At 44.7% G+C, this 21862-nt stretch overlaps 1 protein-coding gene across 1 annotated transcript in view; it reads left to right on the top strand.

Moving 5' to 3' along the window:
* LOC130120437 (titin-like) overlaps positions 1 to 21862 on the top strand; it is a 260908-nt gene that overhangs the window by 61782 nt on the left and 177264 nt on the right. The window contains 12 exon segments of the mRNA XM_056288973.1: positions 8562 to 12362; positions 13159 to 13437; positions 13703 to 14266; positions 14504 to 14785; positions 14871 to 15149; positions 18667 to 18948; positions 19059 to 19337; positions 19530 to 19823; positions 19939 to 20217; positions 20374 to 20655; positions 20802 to 21080; positions 21216 to 21494. Of these exon segments, the coding sequence (XP_056144948.1) occupies positions 8562 to 12362; positions 13159 to 13437; positions 13703 to 14266; positions 14504 to 14785; positions 14871 to 15149; positions 18667 to 18948; positions 19059 to 19337; positions 19530 to 19823; positions 19939 to 20217; positions 20374 to 20655; positions 20802 to 21080; positions 21216 to 21494 (7179 nt within the window).

The raw sequence follows: 21862 nt of genomic DNA, 5'->3' as shown, positions 1-21862 counted from the left end.
CAGGCAGTGAGGCTGTAATGACCACACAAATCTCAATGCCAGAACTAGAGAAAATGGAAGAGGCTTCTAGATCTTCCCCTATTTACAGCAAGATGCAAAGTGCTGAAAAGAATATTTATGTTACAGAAGAGGTGACAGAGATTAACAGAGTTAACCAAGTGAGTGACAATATTATAGGAATCAGAGCTGAGCTTGTTTCCTTGCCTGAGGTGGAACATATGAGTGAGAGAATTAAAGGTACAGAAGAGTTGATCTCCATCCCATTGCCATCTATCGACAGTGGGGTCTTCCTCAGCATGCCAGACTCCCAGGCTGACAACACAGAGACACCAGGGGAGATTGGGACAGAGGTTCAGACACATGCTGAGACTGAGATGGTAGAGTTTCATGTGAAAGCAAAACCTGAACTTCTGGTTGTCAAGCCTAAAGAAGACAGCACAGCACAACCATTAGATCTATCTGACTACCTTGCAGAGCAGGGATCTGAGAAGCAGGCTGTATCCAAACAGGACAGCAGTGACCTGTGCATAGCCTCAGCTGAAGCACCAGCAGCAGCTGGGGTTGGCTCAATGGAAGTAGAGGCGGTCACATTCAGTGCTGTGTATGATTACTACAATCCCCCGACTGACTGGGGCAGGCCATTGTCCCCTGAGTCTGAGATGTCTATAGAGATCGGCAGCACCTTCAGTGAGGAAATAGCCGAGGTAGCTGAAAGGTTCTACACTCCAGCTTCATCCACTGAGATCTCCCAGCTAATAGCAGAGTCCCTTCACTCTCCCAAGTCTCCTGAGTCTTTCCACACTCCCACTACTGACACTCCTGGTGGCTTTGTGACCCCACCAGAGTACTCTTTTTCCCCTGAGGAGCACAAGAGACCCTCGACAGGTGACTCCAGCGAAAGGTTCTTCTCCCCAGCTCAATTCATAAGGTCTCCTGCTGGTGTGGGCATTGAGACAACGCCTCCTGGGTTCAGGTTGGATGAGACCCCATTTGTCACGGAAGGTAAGGGACATCTGAGCCTGGGGACATTCCAAGAGAAGGTGCAGGGAATCCCCCCTGCCTTTCTCAAACCTCTAACTAGGAAAAGAGTATTTGAAAATGACTCTTTGATATTTTATGCTGAAGTGTTTGGCCTCCCCTCCCCTAAGACCAGATGGTTCCACAACAAAACTGAGCTGGTAGCCGGTGACAGGATTAACATGGAGCGAGATGGAGACAACATCACACTGATGATTCACAGAGTCACAAAGGCTGACCAGGGGGAGTATATCTGCGAGGCTGTGAACTATGTAGGTGAAGCGAGGAGCGTTGCTCTAGTTGTAGTTGTATCACAGGAAGTAAGGTTCATGCCTGCTCCACCTACAGTCACTCAGCAACATGTGATGGAGTTTGATGTGGAGGAAGACGACTCCTCACGGTCCCCATCACCTCAGGAAATTCTGTTGGAAGTCGAGTTAGATGAAAATGAGGTGAAAGAGTTTGAGAAACAGGTGAAGATCATCACCATCCCTGAGTACACAGCTGATAATAAGAGTATGATCATATCCCTGGATGTGTTACCCAGTATGTATGAGGAGGGTGCTGTGGACTTTGTCACCCAGGAAAATGAAAATCTGAAAATAGCTTTTGAGGTCACTGAGATGCCCCCGAGGTTCATTAATCCTATCTGTGACATGGAAGCCCCTGAGAGCAACACAGTTATGTTTGAGTGTTCTCTGATGGGGATTCCATCTCCCATTGTTTCCTGGTTCAAAGATGAAAAGAAAATTCCCCATGATGACAAAAGAATTCTTCATTCATCTGATGGAGACAACCACTTTTTAAAAATATGTAAGGTCACCACCCAGGACAGTGGGGTGTACACCTGTAGAGCTATTAACCTCGTAGGGGAAACATTATGCAGGGCTTCCCTGCTGGTAATGAATGCAAAAGCTTTTTCAGGGAAGACCAGAGGCAGGGAATTGACCGCTGTGTCTCTCGGCAGTGCCAAGGTCCAACCTCAGAAGTTTGATCTGATGGTTGGTAACACATCATTTGATGGTGAGCAGGCATCAGAGATCCAACTAGAGTTTGAGTTTGAACAGGAAGCAGATGAGTCTCAGAGGGCAGTCAGGCTGGTGGCAAACACTGATAATGAGACGAGTGAACAGGGCGAGAAATATATCAGCATCAACTTTGATGTTTTTGCTGAGCCTGCAAAAGATGATAAAATCGAATTCAAAGGGAAGTCATCTGAGATGTGTAGCTTCCAGTTCCAAGTTACAGAGACCCCTCCCAAATGCATTATCCCACTCACTAACATTACAGCAGCATTAGGGACACCAGTCATCCTCCAGTGTTTAGTTAGTGGGAAGCCCCACCCCACTGCTCAGTGGTACAAAGATGGAGAGCCAGTCACAGACAGCAGGTGTATCATCCAGGAGAAGACCACAGGCCATTTTAATCTCCTCATTACTAACGTTACACAGAGCGATTCTGGAGAGTACAAGTGCATCATCCAGAACAGTGCTGGGTACCTGGAAACCAGCGCTCTGCTGAAGGTTTTCTAGATGAGGACAGTCCAGTGCTGCGGGTTGAATAGGGTGTAAAATGTATATGTTGTAGTGTCTGTGAATGGAGGCATAATAAATGTGAAAGACTACTGAAGTTGGGTTGAAAGTTGATTTTTTTTTTTTTTGGTGACAGATCACATGACAGGTTAATGACAGGTTCTTTTTATTTATTGCGTGTTGTGTAAAACTTAAAATGCTTTTATGTTGATTTGTGAAGATGTCTTTTGTTTGAATGAAAGGACCTGGCTGTTGGTTATTCAGAACAGTATGAGAAATACTTTATTTTAGTCTGAAAATGTGTTGTAATCACCTTTCCCAGTTATCACATCAGTAAGTTGGATTTAGATATTTTAATGTGAGGATTTGACAGGAAATAATGCAAACAACCTGTGTTGTGTTTTTACAGAATGTTTAACAGTCACATCTTGCTGCACTTGTTGAAGGAAAACTGAAAGCAAACCGTCTGGGTAACACTTTATAATCACTACACACTGTGAAGCAATAGTTAGTTAAGTGTTAGTAACTACTGACTAGTTAGTTAAGTGTTAGTAACTACTGACTTTATCATTTTTTAAAGCATTTGTAAAAGCATTTGTAAAGCAAGACATGCACCAGTGGTTAGTGAGTGTGTTAATAGATGTTTATAAATACTTATTAATACTGTAATTCATGATTAATGCAGGTAGTTACTGGTTGTTAGTGAAGTATTTTGTATGAGCTCCTCTAAAGTGAGGACTATCTATGCCTTACAAAGCATTTACACATGAGACTGAAAGGCCAGCAGCACCCCGACACTCACAACAGTGTAAAGGATCATAACATCCTGTACAAAGTGTAAGTACATGAGTAACACACTATTTACATGCAGATTTGTGCATGAATTAATCATGAATTGCAGTATTAGTAAGTATTTATAAAACATATATTAACACTCACTAACCATTGGTCATGTCTTGCTTTACACATGCTTCACAAACACTTTACAAACACTTTACAAATGCTTTACACATGCTTTACAAATGCTTTACAAACACTTTGCACATGCTTTACACATGCTTTACACATGCTTTACACATGCTTTACAAATGCTTTACAAACACTTTACACATGCTTTACACATGCTTTACACATGCTTTACAAACACTTTACACATGCTTTACACATACTTTACAAATACTTTACAAATGCTTTACAAACACTTTACACATGCTTTACAAGGCTTTACAAATGCTTTACAAACACTTTACACATGCTTTACACATGCTTTACACATGCTTTACACATGCTTTACAAATGCTTTACAAACACTTTACACATGCTTTACACATGCTTTACAAGGCTTTATAAATGCTTTACAAACACTTTACACACGCTTTACACATGCTTTACAAAGGCTCTACACATGCTTTACAAATACTTTACACATGCTTTACAAATGAGGAATTCAGTAGTTACTAATACTTAGCTAATGCTTCATAGTGTGTAGTTATAAAGTATTACCATATATATCAGAAACCAGTATAAGTACACATGTCACTTGTGTAGTAAATAAGTAAGTGTATGATGATAATGAGATAAGACTTGAGTGGTAATTTTGCCAGAGCAGTTAGCAGAGAAGCTCATATTAACAGGTGTAATACATACATAGTATTTATGATCAGGGTGTAATACAGACATAGTATTTATGATCAGGGTGTTATACAGACATAGTATTTATGATCAGGGTGTAATACAGACATAGTATTTATGATCAGGGTGTAATACAGACATAGTATTTATGATCAGGGTGTAACAGTCCCAGCAGGACATGAAGTCGTGTGTGCTCCTCCAGCTTGTGTGACTTGAGTCAGGCTTCTGCATCACGAATGTGACCGAGGTATTTATTTGCAGTATTTATGTGGAGATACGTGTTATTTGCAGTATTTATGTGGAGATACATGTTAAACTTGCTGTCAGCAGGGTTTTGCAGTGTAGTCACACAAGGTTTTGCAGCGTAGCCACACAAGGTTTTGCAGTGTAGCCACACAAAGTTTTGCAGCGTAGCCACACAAGGTTTTGCAGCGTAGCCACTCAGGGTTTTGCAGCGTAGTCCTGCACAGGCTTTTGCAGCATAGTCACAGGCTTTTGCAGCATAGCAACACAGGTTTTGCAGCATAGTCACACAGGGTTCTGCAGCGTAGCCTCACAGGGTTCTGCAGCGTAGCCACACAGGCTTTTGCAGCATAGCAACACAGGGTTCTGCAGCGTAGCCACACAGGGTTTTGCAGCGTAGCCACACAGGGTTTTGCAGCGTAGCCACACAGGGTTCTGCAGCGTAGCCACACAGGGTTCTGCAGCGTAGCCACACAGGGTTTTGCAGCGTAGCCACACAGGGTTTTGCAGCGTAGCCACACAGGGTTCTGCAGCGTAGCCACACAGGGTTCTGCAGCGTAGCCACACAGGGTTCTGCAGCGTAGCCACACAGGGTTCTGCAGCGTAGCCACACAGGGTTTTGCAGCGTAGCCACACAGGGTTTTGCAGCGTAGCCACACAGGGTTCTGCAGCGTAGCCACACAGGGTTCTGCAGCGTAGCCACACAGGGTTTTGCAGCGTAGCCACACAGGGTTCTGCAGCATAGTCACACAGGGTTCTGCAGCGTAGCCACACAGGGTTCTGCAGCGTAGCCACACAGGGTTCTGCAGCGTAGCCACACAGGTTTTGCAGCGTAGCCACACAGGATTTTGCAGCGTAGCCACACAGGGTTTTGCAGCATAGTCTGGCACAGGGTTCTGCAGCATAGCCACACAGGGTTTTGCAGCATAGTCTGGCACAGGGTTTTAAACCAGAAAGGTAATGATATCAGTTGATAAGGACTTTCTGATTGAAAAGCCCAGATTAGCTTCATTGTGTTGACTGAAACAATTTCTGTATTTCTGGTTTTGGAAAAGAAAAAACACAATTTGTAAATATTTGTAAGCTTAGAGGAGGTTTGTCAGGAGACACAGTAAAACCCTTTGTAATGAATGAAATGTGCAGGTAGCCAACGTTCATCAGTCTCCAGTGAATGTGAGTGGATAGAATGTAATGGTGTGTTGTACATAGTCATCATGCTGTGTCTGTGTTGTGTCTGTAAACTGTGATTAAAGTCATCATCTAAAGCTGAATTGAATTTTGGGTTTCATGTGTAAATCTTTGGTGTTTACTGTAAACAGGAAACCTTTATTATCTCTATTATCTGCAGCCTGGCGGCGATCGTGTGTGTGTGTGTGCGTGTGTGTGTGTCTGTGTGTGTGTGTGTGTGTGTGTGTGCGTGCGTCCAGCTCTGCAGTGGCGTTACTGGTCTACATACGTTTGTCAGTAGCGTGGCTGTTTACTGAATCAAACAGATTTCCAGTGGTGACGCTCTTTAATTGATCACGTGGTGCAGCAGCGTCCACACATGCTACAGTTTCCCAAACATTTCTGAAGCCCAGGCACAGTCCAGCTCCTGCTGCGGTCTGACACAAGACTGAGCATCAGTACTGACATCCCCGTCACACAGACCTGCATGTGTAGCTCACAGAAACACTTACGTATGACGCTGACGTCACTACCGGTCCTTGATGACTGACGCCTGTGACATGTCTGCTGCAGGGAACACACACACACACACACACACACACACACACACACAAACACAAAACAGGAGAGCTAAGACGTCAAACCAGGACTCCGCAGTCTACACCATCTACAGGCCAGGACTCCACAGTCTACACCATCTACAGACCAGGACTCCACAGTCTACACCATCTACAGGCCAGGACTCCACAGTCTACACCATCTACAGGCCAGGACTCCACAGTCTACACCATCTACAGGCCAGGACTCCACAGTCTACACCATCTACAGGCCAAGACTCCACAGTCTGCACCATCTACAGGCCAGGACTCCACAGTCTACACCATCTACAGGCCAGGACTCCACAGTCTACACCATCTACAGGCCAGGACTCCACAGTCTACACCATCTACAGGCCAGGACTCCACAGTCTACACCATCTACAGGCCGGTGGCCACTCTTCCAGGGATGAGGATGTGACCATCCTTGATAGGAGGAACGCTGGTTTGAACGGGGACTCAAAGAGGCCATCTATGTGAAGAGGGAACGACCATCCCTGAACCAAGGGGGGTCTAAGAGTACATCTGTCACCATCTTACAATGCTGTGATTGCAACTATTCCCCAATCCTCTGTGAATAGTACACATGGCCACTGTAACTCTAGTTAATGCTCACACACATATTTGCATATGAAACTGATCATTGGTTTGGGTCGTTATGCCACTGTATTGTTTATAAGGGTGGGGGCACCTGCAGTCACTGTATTGTTTATAAGGGTGGGGGCACCTGCAGTCACTGTATTGTTTATAAGGGTGGGGACACCCGCAGTCAGCTGAGACTGAAGAGGTCACTTAGATGAGTGATGACACGTTTCTGTCAATAAACGTTGTCACTGATGTGAGGGTCTAAGGACAGGATGTTGTGTTGCTGTAAAGCCCCTCGAGGCAAATGTGTAATTTGTGATATTAAGCTATACAGATAAAATTGACTTGACTTGGCATAATGACTGAAAACAATGACCAGTTTCATATGCAAATACGTATGGGTGTGACCATTAACTAGGGTTACAATGGTCATGTGTACTACTCACAGAGGATTGGGGAATAGTTGCAATCACAGCATTGTAAGATGGTGACAGATGTACTCTTAGACCCCCCTTGGTTCAGGGATGGTCGTTCCCTCTTCATATAGATGGCCTCTGTGACTCCCCGTTCAAACCAGCATTCCTCCATTGGTCAGAAATCTCATGGGGTTTGCAGGCGGAGAAAGGAGAGTTTGATTTTCTTCTGGGATATCTATCAAAAATGGACCATTGGCAGAATTGGCATTTATTCATAATTGCGGTCATCGTTTGGGCCATATACCAAGCCAAAATATGTGAGCAGAATGGCACGTGTTGATTCACACTACGCGAAGAAGACGTGCTGCTTTCAGTCGGCAATTTTGTGTGTTGACAAAGCTCATCGTCAGCCCATAATGCACAGCATAGCTAGTGATGGGAGCTAGTTTAATCCAAAAGATGTGCAATGCTTCCTGCTGTTGGGTCAGATCGCTTTCATACCATGAACGAACCCTGCCAGAGTTGTGTAACCGGACCGAGACCACCTCCTCAACAAGGTCTCGATCTGACTGTTTTGATCAGCACCCAAGTGCAATTGCTGTGTTCACACCTGGCCAAATGAACTGCACCAAGGGGGTAAACACTCTAGGGTTATTTTAAAATGGAACAAAGAAGCTCCGGTGGGAAAGCACCCCTAGACCACTGGCTTAAAAATAACTGCTGACTCTTTGTTGTTGTTAATGTAGGAAAACTTTAAAAAGATTAAAATGGCTAATCTTCCTGACTCCCAGTCAAGTCAAGTCAGTTTTATTTGTGTAGCCCAATATCACAAATTACAAATATGCCTCAGGAGGCTTTACAACAACACAGCATCCTGTCTGTAGACCCTCGTAGCGGATAAGGAACAACTCCCTAAAAACCTTTAACGGGGAGCAAAAATAGGAAGAAACCTCAGGGAGAGCAGCAGAGGAGGATCTCTCTCCCAAGACAGATCTAACCTTTGAGATGCCCAGAGGGAGGAGAGGTCTCTTTTGAATACAGTCATGAACAGTTATCAATCATTAAGTAACCATCGCCCCACAGGAACAAAAGAATTTTCATTTTTGGAGTCAGTTCTCTTTTTAACAAAAGAGAAGGCCTTTTGCAAAGCACAACTGCATCAAATGATAATGTATTTGTTCTATTGAATACGGTTTGAAATGGCATTTAAAGTTTACTGTCTAAGTTTAACGGTAACTGCTTCATACCCCTGTTCTTTTCATCAATCCCCAACTGTATTGAAAATTCTGCTTTTCTCAGTAGTCTTTTTGTTGAGGAATGCAGCTCCTGTGTTGTGAGAATTGTTAAGAGACCTGCTCATTATTTCCTGACAGAATGTTCTAGCACCACCATCACCACTGTGGAGGAACAAGAGGAAACCTACTGGACTGGTCTCCAGTTACCACAGAAATCCAAAACACTTGAACTCAAGCCAGAACCCAAACATGTCTCTAGCACTCTAGTAAAGAAGAAAGAAAAACCAGTTTTCCTCAGCCAACTTTCTCCAGCAGCTGTGACTGCTGGGGAAACAGCTAGATTTACTGTGACAGTGTCTGGCTTCCCTAAGCCCACTGTTCAGTGGTTCCACAATGGACACCTAATAAAGAGCTCTTCAGTTTACAAGCTGTTAGAAGAAAAGGAGGAGCATACATTAATAATCACACAGGTCAGATCTGAGTACGATGGGGAGTATTCATGTACTGCAACCAATAGATTTGGGCAGACAACCTGCACTACATACCTTGAAGTGAGAAAGAAAGAATTGAGCCAGGCAGAGAAATGGGTTGAGAAAATGTTCAAGATCCAAGGTCAACCTCCTACTTTTGTAGTTCAGATCCAACCTGTGAGATGCCCAGAAGGAGGAGAGGTCTCTTTTGAATACAAAGTCAGCGGTGATCCAGTCCTTGATGTGAAATGGTTCAAAGGAACTTTTCAAATCCAGACTAGTAAGACCTGTATCATTGTTGCCAACCCAGATGGATCTGGCTCCATTAACATCAAAAGCCTCAAACAGGAGGATGGTGGCCTCTACACATGTAAGGCTTCTAACCAGTTTGGTGAGGCTTCCTGTACCGCTGAACTGGTGGTGTTCAAGGAGTCTGTGTCTTTAGCTGGCCAACAGGAATGGCACAGAGAAATTCAGAAGACAGGATATAAAGTTTCTGTGACTGAACAGGCTACAGTGTCCCACCTGTACCAGGCCAACCTCCCTGGACAAGACAGATCTAGATCAGATCAGATGATTTACACAATTGGCACAGAGGACAGCCAGATAATTCCTAGTGAGCAGGTGGGCACCCTTAGAGAGTTAGATATCTCAGCAGCCACTCTTAATAGAGAGCAGGTCACCCACCAGGCTGCAGTGCTGCGGTCTCATGAGGTAGAGGAGAGGGTGTCAGTGGCTCTTACCCATCCATCTCAGGTTTCAGCCATTCCTATCAAACAGCTTCACATGGCAGCTTTTACATCGTCTGTTCAGGAGAGTCAAGACCTTACAGAGCAGCACTGTGATCGTATCCAGAGCCCCGAGGTTATCGAGCTCCAGCCAGGCAGGGAAAAGAGTTCAAAGGTGATGTCAGCTGTAGCTGAGGAGATCACCCCTCTCTCTATAGTTAGCACAGAGCCTCTGACCGACAGAAAGTCAGATAAAGTCCAACCAACTTCAGAGCCTAAACATTTAGTGAGTGGTCATCAAGTGGAATCACAGCTGTCCTTCCTTAAAGAGCAGTCACATGACATCCCAAAACCACAAGAGGAAAGGAGTTATAAAGTCGCAGAAGGTGTTAAAGTTTTGTATTCAGCCCAATCCACAGAGAAGCAGGTGCTGCCTGAGGGCCACACCACTGACCTAGCCACAGCAAATTCTGCTGTCAAGTCGTCTGTGAGCAAAGAGAAATCCAGGCCTGTAATCGTCTCAGTCATTGAGTCCAAACAGACTTTATCAAAAGAGACAAAACTATCCATGCAGAGGCCTGATCAGGAGACAGCCCAGTTCTCTAAGGATAAAGTAATGCGGGCAGCTCTAACTGCTGAGGAGAAGCAGACTCTTCAGGCTGAGCACAGCGAGCAGCTACACAGTCTGGACAGTGCTTTGTGTATCCAGTCAGAGGTAGAGGGAGAACAGCTCTTACATCTTCAGGTTATCACAGACCAGGACCTCCTTCCATCTAAGGAGAGTTTTACCTGTGAGAAACCTGCCCCACAGCAGGCAGCAAGCAGGAAAAGTCCCACTCTGTTACATTCAGTCACTCAGGATGAGCAGAGGACAGTGGTGTGTGAGGACACATTAGAGTTTGATGCTAAGGCCACTTCTATGACTATCCAACCTCAGAGACAGGCCCACACTCCCTTACACCTTCAGTTAACCCACCCTGTGGAAACATTACCCAAAGAGAGTGCTCTTGTAATAGAAAAGCCAAACCAGCAGTTGGCAACACAGAGACAGGAAAAGGCAAGGAGACATGCAGCCACCTCAGAAGAGAGAAGGGAGCTCACAGCAGATTATCACAAAGAGCTTGATGTATCAGTGACAGGAGTTCAGTCACATCTTAGAGCGGAACCCAGACCTCAGAATATTCTCCAGGTATCCTCCCAGAACATTCAGCACTCAAAGGAAACTCCTTTCAGCAACAACATCAAGCACCAGCGAGTTTTAGTGCAGAAGGAGGAGCAATGGAATGTGATGCATGTTCCCAGTGTAGAGGACAGCCAGGTCTTGCAGGAGGGTCATACTGACAACCTGACTGCCGTGGATAGATTCAGCTGTCAGACAGTCATAGAACCTAAAGTTCCCACAGAGCCAGTCCATATTGAGGAGAAGGAGATCTCTACAGAGAGCAGTGTGCCTCTGGAGGCAGCAGAACAGGACTTTGCTGTTCAGATCCAGGAAGGTCAGTCAGTCAGACAGTCAATAGTAACGGATGAGAAACGAGTGTTGACTGGTGAGCTCTCTCAGGAAATCACCAAATCTGAGTCCACAAACGTTAGTGTCAACAAACAGCCTAAAGTGTCTCTCATGGCATCAGAGTCTAAAGACAGTACACCTCTTCCTAAGGAGATGACTTTTGTTATTAAGATCCCCAACCCCTCCAGTCTGAATATCAGACGTCAGCTGAAGGACGCTCTTCAGTCTGCTGTGGCCCGTGAACAGCCACTGTTACTGGCTGATGTTGTAGGGAGCTTGGACACTGTTGAGGTACAGGAAGTCAAGGTTCAGAAAGAGTCCAAACGGACCATGTTTACTTACCTTATCACGACAACAGGTGCCCCCATGGAAATCACACTGGCTTTTGAAGGTGAATACCCACAGACTGCTGATCTCAGAACTGAACTTCAGGCAGCCCTCCACTCCATAGTTTACCAGGAGGCTCACGTTCTCACCTCAGACCAGCCTGGTACGATGCAGTTAGACAAGCCTCAGAGGGTTCATGTTACCTCAGCCCGCTCCAGGGAAATGATGTCGTCCATGGTTGAGACTGTTAGAGTCGCAGAGAGCACTGTAGATCTCACTCCAGTTAAGTCCCAGGCTGCTGCTTTGAAGACGGAGTCTAAAGTGGCTTTTGAACATATCACCGAATCTAAGGCTGCTAAGACTGAACAATCAGCCTTCACCCAAGTTGTTAAGGTCTCCACTGAGGCCCACGTGCAGGTTGAGCAGTCAGTGCAGGTTTCCAGGCAGGAAGTAAGGAGTGTGACTGTGAAAGACCATGAGAAAGGTGTTGCAGCTGCTGACATCACCACTGATCTCCCTCACACCTCCATCCCCACCGAACAGTCTGTTGATGTCAGTGTACAGAAAGAACACAGGGAGGAGATATTCAGGGAGATTATAGTATCTTCACCTGAACACAGAGAGTATCCAGACATAGTTACAGCTCTGGAGGACTTATCAGTTGAGGAGGATAGCATGGTAACATTTAGCACCACCATAAAATATGTCACAAAGGTAAACTGGTTTTTCAGTGGACGATTGGTGAAATCTGGCAAAGAGTTCAAGTGTTCCAAAGACCACGACACATACACACTAGTTATCAACAAAGTAATCAAGGAGAAGCATCAGGGAGAATATGTCTGTGAGGCTGAGAATGAAGCCGGCAAGACAACTACAACTGCAAGACTCACTGTGGTCTCAAGAGGTTTGATACCAGGCCATACAATTTATACCATTGTTCATTATTCCACATTAAACTAACAGTACCATCAAATATATTTTGCAATGGAATGCAACATTTTATTCTCCCATTAGAATGTAACTAATAATTCACTTTAATAGGTCTATTCAGAATCTCTAGCCACGTTTTTAATATTTCATCTGGATTCATTTCACAGCTCAGCATGAGCTCCCTCGCAGGACTGTGTACAGTATTAACTCACTCTGTAAACATCATGTTATGTTCCATTTCATTATATTGTCAACGATTGCCTGTAGACCAGAACCATTATAGGCGAGCAGGGTGTTTAGAGCTCTGTCATGATTCTGGCCTACAGGTTTGGTGCCATGGTCTTTTCACAGTTTATGTAGCATGTCTATGAACACATGTGGTTTTTTTTCTAGCCATGAAGTTTTACATTCTTTGCCACTGTCTCTTCATTTTCTGCATGTTTTCAAGCCCTACATTTTGTTATAGTTTCATCTTTCATGTATTTGTGTTCCAACTTCTAGCCTGAACCCTCGCCCCTGATAATCTGCTAAATGATGGCTTGCCTCTAACTGATCTCTTACTGTTAACCCATGGGGCTTGTGTTCTCGCTGTCTTTCCTGTAACACTACCCACCACCTTTCTCCTCCACAGTCTTCCACCTGGAATGTCTCCCACCATCATTGTACATGCCACCATATCTGTACCGGACCTTACATCTATGATGACTTTTAAACTATCTTATTCATTCCATTGCTAATGTTTGCTTTTACCTCCTCCATGTGTGCCTCAGTGCCACCTGTCTTTAGGAAAAAGACCAGCTCCCTGGAGATCAACATTGGCAGTCATGCCAAGTTTGAATGTGAGATTGAAGATGCTCCTAATGTGACCTTCAAATGGTACAAGTCTGGACTTGAGATCAAACAGAGTGAGAAGTACAGGATCCTCAGTTGCCAAACCAGTTCCATCCTGGAGTTCATTAATCCGGCCAAGGCTGACAGTGGTGAATACATCTGTAAGGCTTCCAACCAGCACGGCGGTGACAGCTGCTCCAACACTCTCACTGTGACGGGTAAGCAACCAATGGCAGATTGTTTAAATCGCTATTTCATATTGTATAATATTACTTGTTGCCATGATGATGTACAGCCCCAAAGTGGTATGTTCAGTGTATGTTATAATCTGGTAGCAGATGTAATAGGGTAATGCTGTTTAATTTAACATCTTTCACCACGTTAAGTGTGCATCGGGCTTGTTGGTCCTTGATTGTTGGTGTGTATTATAGATATTCACGTTTTGTTTTATCTTCTTTCATATGTTCCCACTACTTTCCTTAGAACTGTACCCGCCGGTATTTGTATCAAAACCGGACCCAATGACTTTATTTGTGGGCAAACAAGCTCTGTTCCAGTGCTCACTCACTGGCTCTTTGCCCATGGAAATTGTCTGGCACAAGAACAACATAGCCATCTCCTCTGAGGGGAACTATGTCATGAAATGCGAAAAGAACAAATATTCTCTCCAGATTAAAAGTCTTGAGCTGGCTGACCAGGCGGTGTACCTCTGTAAGGTGTCCAACAGTGTTGGAACAGCTACCTTTACTACAGAGCTCAAGGTTATCAATAAGCCCAGCTTTGTTAAGACCCTTGAGCCTGTGTCAGCTGCTGTGAATGAGCCCCTGCACCTGGAATGCCAGGTGGATGAGGACACTGGTGTGGCCATCACCTGGAGCAGGGATGGCAGGAAAATCCACCAGAGCATGGACTATAAATTGTCCTTCGAGGACAAAGTGGCTCTTCTTGAGATACCCAAGTCCAAACTGAAGGACTCTGGAAAATATGTTTGCAAGGCCACAAATGAGGCTGGATCCTCAACCTGTGAAGCTCTGGTGACGGTTCAAGGTAAGATCTTGACGTTGATCTTTCCTTTCGTTTTGGTGAACAGACATGTCTTGTTCTCTTGAAATGCGCTGGTGGAGTGTTGCTGAAGAAGTTTCAGCTAACTTTTGAGCTGATGCTAAAGCTATGCATTGCTATCATGTTGCATTTCTTTTTGTTTTTGTCATGCGTTTTACTCTTCATGATGCAATATTTTCTTTTCTTTTATAATGTTGTTTCACAACTTTACACTTCCCTCAGAGCCCCCTACCTTTGTCAAGAAAATGGAACCAAAGATTACTTGGAAACAGGGCATAGCAGCACGCTTACAATGTACTATCAGAGGCTCTCCTGAACTTCATGTGCACTGGTTCTGGAATGACCAAGAGCTTAGTGATGGAGATAGATATAAAATGGCATTCCAGAATGGTACTGCCACTTTGGAGATAGTGGAACTTCTTGTCACTGACAGTGGCAGATACACTTGTGAGGTCTCAAATGCTGTTGCCAGTGAAAGCTGCAACACCCAGATAGCTGTTAAAGGTTTGTCTAGCAGTTCCACTGTTGCTAAACATTTTCTCTTGAATGGGAGAACTTCATGTAACACTAACCCCCTCTTGACTCTTAGAGCCCCCATCCTTCAGAAAGGAGCTGCAGACCATAGAGTCTGTGAAGGGAACAGTGGCTCAGCTGGAGTGTGAGATTACCGGAACAGCTCCTTTTGAAATCACTTGGTTAAAGAATAAGAAAGCCATCACAACTGATAAGAAATATAAGATCATGTCCCAGGATTCCCTAGCCAGGCTGGAGATCCAGCCCTTTGAGAGTGCAGATGTTGGGGACTACCAGTGTGTTGTATGCAATGATGTGGGTAAAATCACCACTAAGGCTCTTGCTAAACTCAAAGGTTGGTAAAAACTGATTTCGTCAGGTTGTTTATTGTTCTGCTTGCCACTTATGGGGTTCCAAATGTGACCAAAAAAATCCATGTGTTCAGGTGCAATTTTTCCATTATTTAAGCTAAATATCGAAAGGATGCTCCGACGAAGGGCTGTAGCAGTAGGCTGAAACGTTAGCGTGTTTTGCGGGCCAAAATAAATTGGTGAAAATGAGGCACTGTCCCTGTCCTTTTTCAAATTGGTGAATGCTACCTACATCCTTGGATGTGGTTTTTGAAGTATTTGTTTTTTGGGTTTAGCACCACAGTAAGAGTTTCTTTTTGGGAACGCGCATTCAGCTCCTCCATTACAGTAGTACTATCTGGTTGTTTTTATTTTCCTTGTTCTTCTTCTACTGTTTCTCAATATACTGTGAGGTGATACACACTAAAGATGTGCAAATTGGCACAATGATGATATTGGTGTGTAACTGCTTCACAACAAATATGACTCCAATTGGCCTGATGAATAAGGCTATAATTAAAGGTCAAATTTTGAAAATGTGAAAGCCCATAACTCCTACAACATAAGTCCAATTTGCACAAAATTTAGTACATATATCCAGTTATCCTTGCTCTACAAGTTCGCCTCATGGGCCATCAAAGTCTGCAATATTAGATTTTTGTCTGAAAAACAACAAAACAAAACAGTTTTTGACAAAATGGCAGAAAAGCAATAATTTTTGCACGTAAACTACTGTTTGCAAACTTGTTTGTCATGTCCAGATGTATGTTTGGACATCAACATAAAAGTTTTGTGCTACAACAAACAATTAGAATCAGAGTCAAGTTTATTGGCCATATAGGTTTGCACACACATGGAATTTGACTCCAGTTTTGTGGCTCTCACAGTGTACTTAACATAAAATAACGACACAACAATTTTCATATATACACACAAGGACTGACTACTGCTACTGCTACTACAACTATTGGCTGGGACTGTTAGGGGTCGGCATAGCGGATCATCCGTTTCCATCTCTTCCTGTCTTCTACATCTTCCTTTGTCACACCAGCCACCTGCATACCTCCCTCACCACATCCATATACCTCCTCTTTGGCCTTCCTCTTCTCCTCTTCCCTGGCAGCTTCATATTCAGCATCCTTCTCCCAATATACCCAGCATCTCTCCTCCACACATGTCCACACCATCTCAATCTTACCTCTCGCTTTGTCTCCAAACCGTCCAACCTGAGCGGTCCCTCTAATATACTCGTTCCTAATCCTGTCCTTCTTCATCACTCCCAGTGAAAATCTTAGCGTTTTTACAACTCTGCCACCTCCACCTCCACCTCCTGTCTTTTCATTAGTGCCACTGTCTCCACACCATACAACATAGCTGGTCTCACTACCATCTTGTACACCTTCCCTTTAAATCCTTCTCCACTCCTCAGGCATCCTCTCATTTTCCAAGATTGTGTTAAACAGTCGAGTTAAAAACTCCACTGCCATCTCTCCTAAACATCTCCATGCCTCCACAGGTGTATCATCTGGACTAACTGCCTTTCCATTCTTCATCTTCTTCATAGCTGCCCTCACTTCCTCCTTGCTAATCCAGCACACTTCCTAATTCACTATCCCCACATCATCCAACCTTCTCTCTCGCTTATTTTCTTCATTCATCAGCCCCTCAAAGTACTCCTTCCACCTTCTCAGCACACTCTCCTCATTTGTCAGCACATTTCCATCTCTATCCTTCATCGTCTAAACCTGCTGCACATCCTTCGCAGCTCGGTCTCTCTGTCTAGCCAATCGGTACAAGTCCTTTTCTCCTTCCTTAGTGTCTAACCTGTCATACAACTCACCATACGCCTTTTCCTTTGTCTTTGCCACCTCTCTCTTCGCTTTGCGCTGCGTCTCCTTGTTCTCCTGTCTACTTTCTTCATCTCTCTGACTATCTCACTTCTTCTTCGCCAACCTCTTCCTCTGTATACTTTGCTCTACTTCCTCATTCCACCACCAAGTCTCCTTGTCTTCCTTCCTCTGTCCTGATGACACACCAAGTACCTTCCTAGCTGTCTCCCTCACTATTTCTGCAGTGGTTGTCCAGCCATCCGGCAACTCTTCACTACCACCCAGGGCCTGTCTTACCTCCTGCCTGAATTCCACACAACAGTCTTCCTTCTTCAACTTCCACCATTTGATCCTTGGCTCTGCCTTTACTCGCTTCCTCTTCCTGATCTCCAAAGTCATCCTACAGACCACCATCCGATGCTGCCTAGTTACGTTCTCCCCTGTCACCACCTTGCAGTCTCCAGTCCCTTTCAGATTGTGCCTCCTACATAAGATATAGTCCACCTGTGTGCACTTTCCTCCACTCTTGTACGTCACCCTGTGTTCCTCCCTCTTCTTGAAATATGTATTCACCACAGCCATTTCCATCCTTTTCGCAAAATCCACCACCATCTGTCCTTCCACATTCCTCTCCTGGACACCATACATACCCATCACCTCCTCATCACCTCTGTTCCCTTCACCAACATGTCCATTGAAGTCCACTCCAATCACCACTCTCTCCTCCTTGGGTACCCTCTCCACCACTTCATCCAACTCACTCCAGAATTATCCTTTCTCTTCCATCTCACACCCAACTTGCGGGGCATATGTGCTGATAACATTCATCAATACACCTTCAATTTCCAGCTCCATATTCATCACTCTGTCTGACACTCTCTTCACCTCCAGCACACTCTTGACATACTCTTGCTTCAGGATTACCCCTACCCAATTTCTCCTCCCATCCACACCATGGTAGAAGAGTTTGAACCCACCTCCGATACTCCTGGCCTTACTCCCCTTCCACCTGGTGTCTTGCACACACAGTATGCCTACCTTTCTTCTCTCCATCATATCAGCCAGCTCTCTCCCTTTGAAACTTTGAATGTTGGCACTATGACTGGTAAGTCATAGTGCCAACATTCAAAGTTCTGAATCTCACCTCCACACTCCTACCCTTCCTCCTCTCCCGTTGAATCTGGACATACCTTCCCCCTCTCCTTCTCCTTCGCCCAATGGTAGCATAGCTTCCACTGGCACCCTGCTGGCCAACAGTACCAGTGGCAGTTATTGGTAACCCGGGCCTCAGCCGATCCAGAATGGAAATCTGATTTATGATCTGTTTATTTGATTTGGCAAAGATTTTACACCTCATGTCCTTCCTGACACAACCCTCCCCGTTTATCTGGGCTTGGGACCGGCACTGAGAATGCACTGGCTTGTGCATCCTCAGTGGCTGGGACTCCTTATTCAACAAGTACTACTCCTCTGGCTACTTTTTCTCATTCTACCACTCTGACTAATCTTCCAACTAGCTCCTTGCTTGTGTTGTGTTAACTCTCAGATGTACCTCACTTTAGATAAAAGCGTCTGCTAAATGAAATTAAAGAAGAAATAATGGAAAATTTGCACCTCAAAATATGTATATTCTTTTGTCATGTTCGGCACCCCGTAGACACTCAGTTGCTCATTAATGATTTGTTGTGTGTAGAGCCACCATCTTTCTCAAAGAGGATTGAGAGCGCCACCGCGTTGTTGGGAAACACAGTGAAGCTGCAGGGCACCATAAAAGGCTCAGCTCCCATCACTGTTAAATGGACAAAAGACTCTGAGATACTAAGAGATGATGATCCGAACATCAACATGGTGTTTGAGAACAACGTTGCTAGCCTTTCAATAGCCACAGTAACACTCATCCATGTTGGCAAGTACTCATGTCAAGCTGAGAATGAGGCTGGACAGCAGAGATGTGATGCCACTTTGACTGTGCAAGGTCAGATGATAACTTGAGGTGTTTGTGTCAAGATATTTCTAATCCTTAGACTCATGTATAGTCTCATTCCTTGACTCTGATTTATGACTAAATGATCTGTCTTATCTCAGAACCGGCTCGAGTCTTAGAACCTGCTGAGTCCATCAGTGTGACTGCAGGAGATTCTGCTTCCTTGGAGTGTACCATCACTGGAAGCCCAGAGCTCAAAGTGAAATGGTTTAAAGATGGAAAGGAGATGATGAGTGGTCGAAAATATAAAATGACTGTGAAAGACAATACCGCCAGCTTAAAGATCCTTTCAGCAGAGAAAGGAGACTCCTCAGAATACAGAATGGAGGTGTCCAACAAAGTTGGGAAGGATCAGTGCACCTGCTCAGTTACTGTCTTGGGTTAGCTTCTCTTTAATGCTTCATTTTCACATGACCTTTTTTTATCGACGAGTCTTAGAAAATATAGGAAAACTGCTCATTTTCACAAATCAGAAAGTGCTATGACATAAAGTACTGCAACCTGCTGCTATGATCAGTATTTTTTCGACCCAGCCCAATTTTCTCATGAGATGTTTTCTGTTCAACAACCAGATCGGATAATACCTCCGTCTTTCACCAAATCCCTTAAAAGAGTTGATGGGAACGTCGGGAATAATGTGTCCATGGAGTGTAAGGTGTCTGGGTCCCAACCCATGACCATAACTTGGTTCAAAGATGAAAAGGAGATTGAGTCTAGAGTTTCAGCCAAGTTCCAGCCAGAATACAAAGATAGTTCTGCTACCCTCCACATCGTCCAGCTGGAAAAGGCTGACTCTGGTGTTTACAAATGCAGAGCCTCAAATTCTTCTGGCTTTAAAGAAACCAGCGGGACACTCTACGTTAAAGGTTAATGGTGGTTTCGTCTTGATATGAGCTTGTCGTGATCTTCAGTTTATGGTCACCGATCCTCTATTGTGTTCTTGCTAACATGAAATGTGAATGTTTTCTTGACATCGTCTAGAGCCCCCAGTTTTTACAGTGAAACCGGACAACCGGGAAGTTATACCAGGAAGCACTGTTTCCTTCAAATCAGCCTTCACTGGAACGGCTCCTCTGGCTGTCAAGTGGTTCAGAGAGGAAAAGGAGATTTCCACTGGAGGCACATATTTCATAAAGAAAGATTCCTCTTCGAGCTCCTTGGAGCTTCACTCAGTGAAACCTTTTGACTCTGCTAAGTACACATGCCAAGTGTCGAATGATGCTGGGAAGGTGGACTGCACTGCGGTCCTCTTCGTCAAAGGTGCCCTTCTTAAAGCTGCATGCTATGACATCTATGAATTATTTTGTTTTGAATGTTGGAACATGAAAATGTCTTTGACTCTCTTGACTGACATCATTGTGAGCTAACTGCTAATATCTTACCTGTCTCCTAATGAACGTTGACCGCTTCTCTTAGAACCTCCTGTATTTGTAACAAAGCCTGAAGCGACCAAACTAGTCACCAGCGGCAGCTCTGCTAGGCTGGAGTGCAAAGCCAGAGGCAGCCCTGTTATCACCTTTAAGTGGTTTAACAACGAGATGGAGATCAGCTCCGGTCACAAGTATAGAATGACCCTGGCTGACTCAGTCGCCTCCCTGGACATAGCAGACTGCCGTGTTGAGGACAGTGGAACGTATGTCTGTGAGGCATCCAGTGAGGCTGGTAGTGACCGCTGCAGCAGCACGGTGTTAGTCAAAGGTTGGTTCAGTATATGTTCATCTGCGCTTTGTTTTTGAGTAGAACTTTTTTATATTTCACTCCAGATTTTGTCTTCTTATGGAGTGCCTTCGTCGTAACACATGCTCTCAGTATTGTATGGTCTCAAGTGTGATATCTTCTTTTAGAGCCTCCTGCATTTGTGCGGACCCTGGAGCCTAAAGATGTTGTCAAAGGTACTGAGTCAATCCTGGAGGCCCAAGTCTCAGGCTCTGCTCCATTTACCGTGTCTTTTTATAAAAACACAAAGCTTGTTAGGAACGACAAGAGACACTGCATCACTGTGAAGGACAACCTGGTGGCCCTGCAGGTGCTGGCTTTTGAGGCAGGAGACACTGGCACCTACCAGTGTACTGTTGAAAATGAAGTAGGGCAGGACTCATGTGACTGTCAAGTCATGCTCAAAGGTTGGTTTGGAAACGTAGGATTTATTTATCGATACTTTTCCTTTTAAAATGGTCCCGTTAAATAATCTTGTTTTGTACCTTGTTTATTTTGTAGAGTCTGATAATGTATTCCTTAATGTATGTTTTGACTTGTAGAACCACCATCGTTTGTAAAAAAGCTAGAGAGCCTGAGTCCTCTGGTGGGCAGCGAAGTGTCTCTGCGGTGTTCTCTGAAGGGCTCAGAGCCCATGGCTGTGTCCTGGCTGAAGGACGACCATGAGCTCAAAGAGGCTGAGCACATTAACATTACTTATGAAAACAGGACCGCTGTGCTGCACATTACCGACATTCAGGCCAAGCACGGCGGCAAGTACACCTGTCATGCTCACAATCAGGCTGGGAGCCAGAAATGCTCTGCTGTGTTGACAGTCAAAGGTTAGTTGTAGTACCGGTGAACTTCTGCGGACGGCGGTCTTTAAAAACCATTCTTTGTGTCTCAGTCTTTCACGAGTCTTTACTGTGTAGTGCATGACAAGTATGTGCTTACTATGTCGTTTTGACATCTCAGAGCCAGCTAAGGTGACAGAGGAGGCCAAGTCTATCAGTGTGACTCAGGGGGATCCAGCCACACTAGAGGCCCGGTTCTCAGGCACCAGACCCCTGAAGGCCAGGTGGCTGAAGGGGGGCAAGGAGCTGACCTCAGGCCAGAGATATAAAGTACAGAGTACAGACAGCAGCTCCAGTCTGAAGATTGTTAAAACAGAGAAAAGTGATGGTGGTGAATACATATTTGAGGTTTCAAA

This window comes from Lampris incognitus, chromosome 11, assembly GCF_029633865.1.
Source record: "Lampris incognitus isolate fLamInc1 chromosome 11, fLamInc1.hap2, whole genome shotgun sequence".
NCBI lineage: Eukaryota > Metazoa > Chordata > Actinopteri > Lampriformes > Lampridae > Lampris > Lampris incognitus.
Note: the sequence above shows the minus strand (reverse complement) of the source record. Positions and strands in the feature narration are given on the sequence as shown.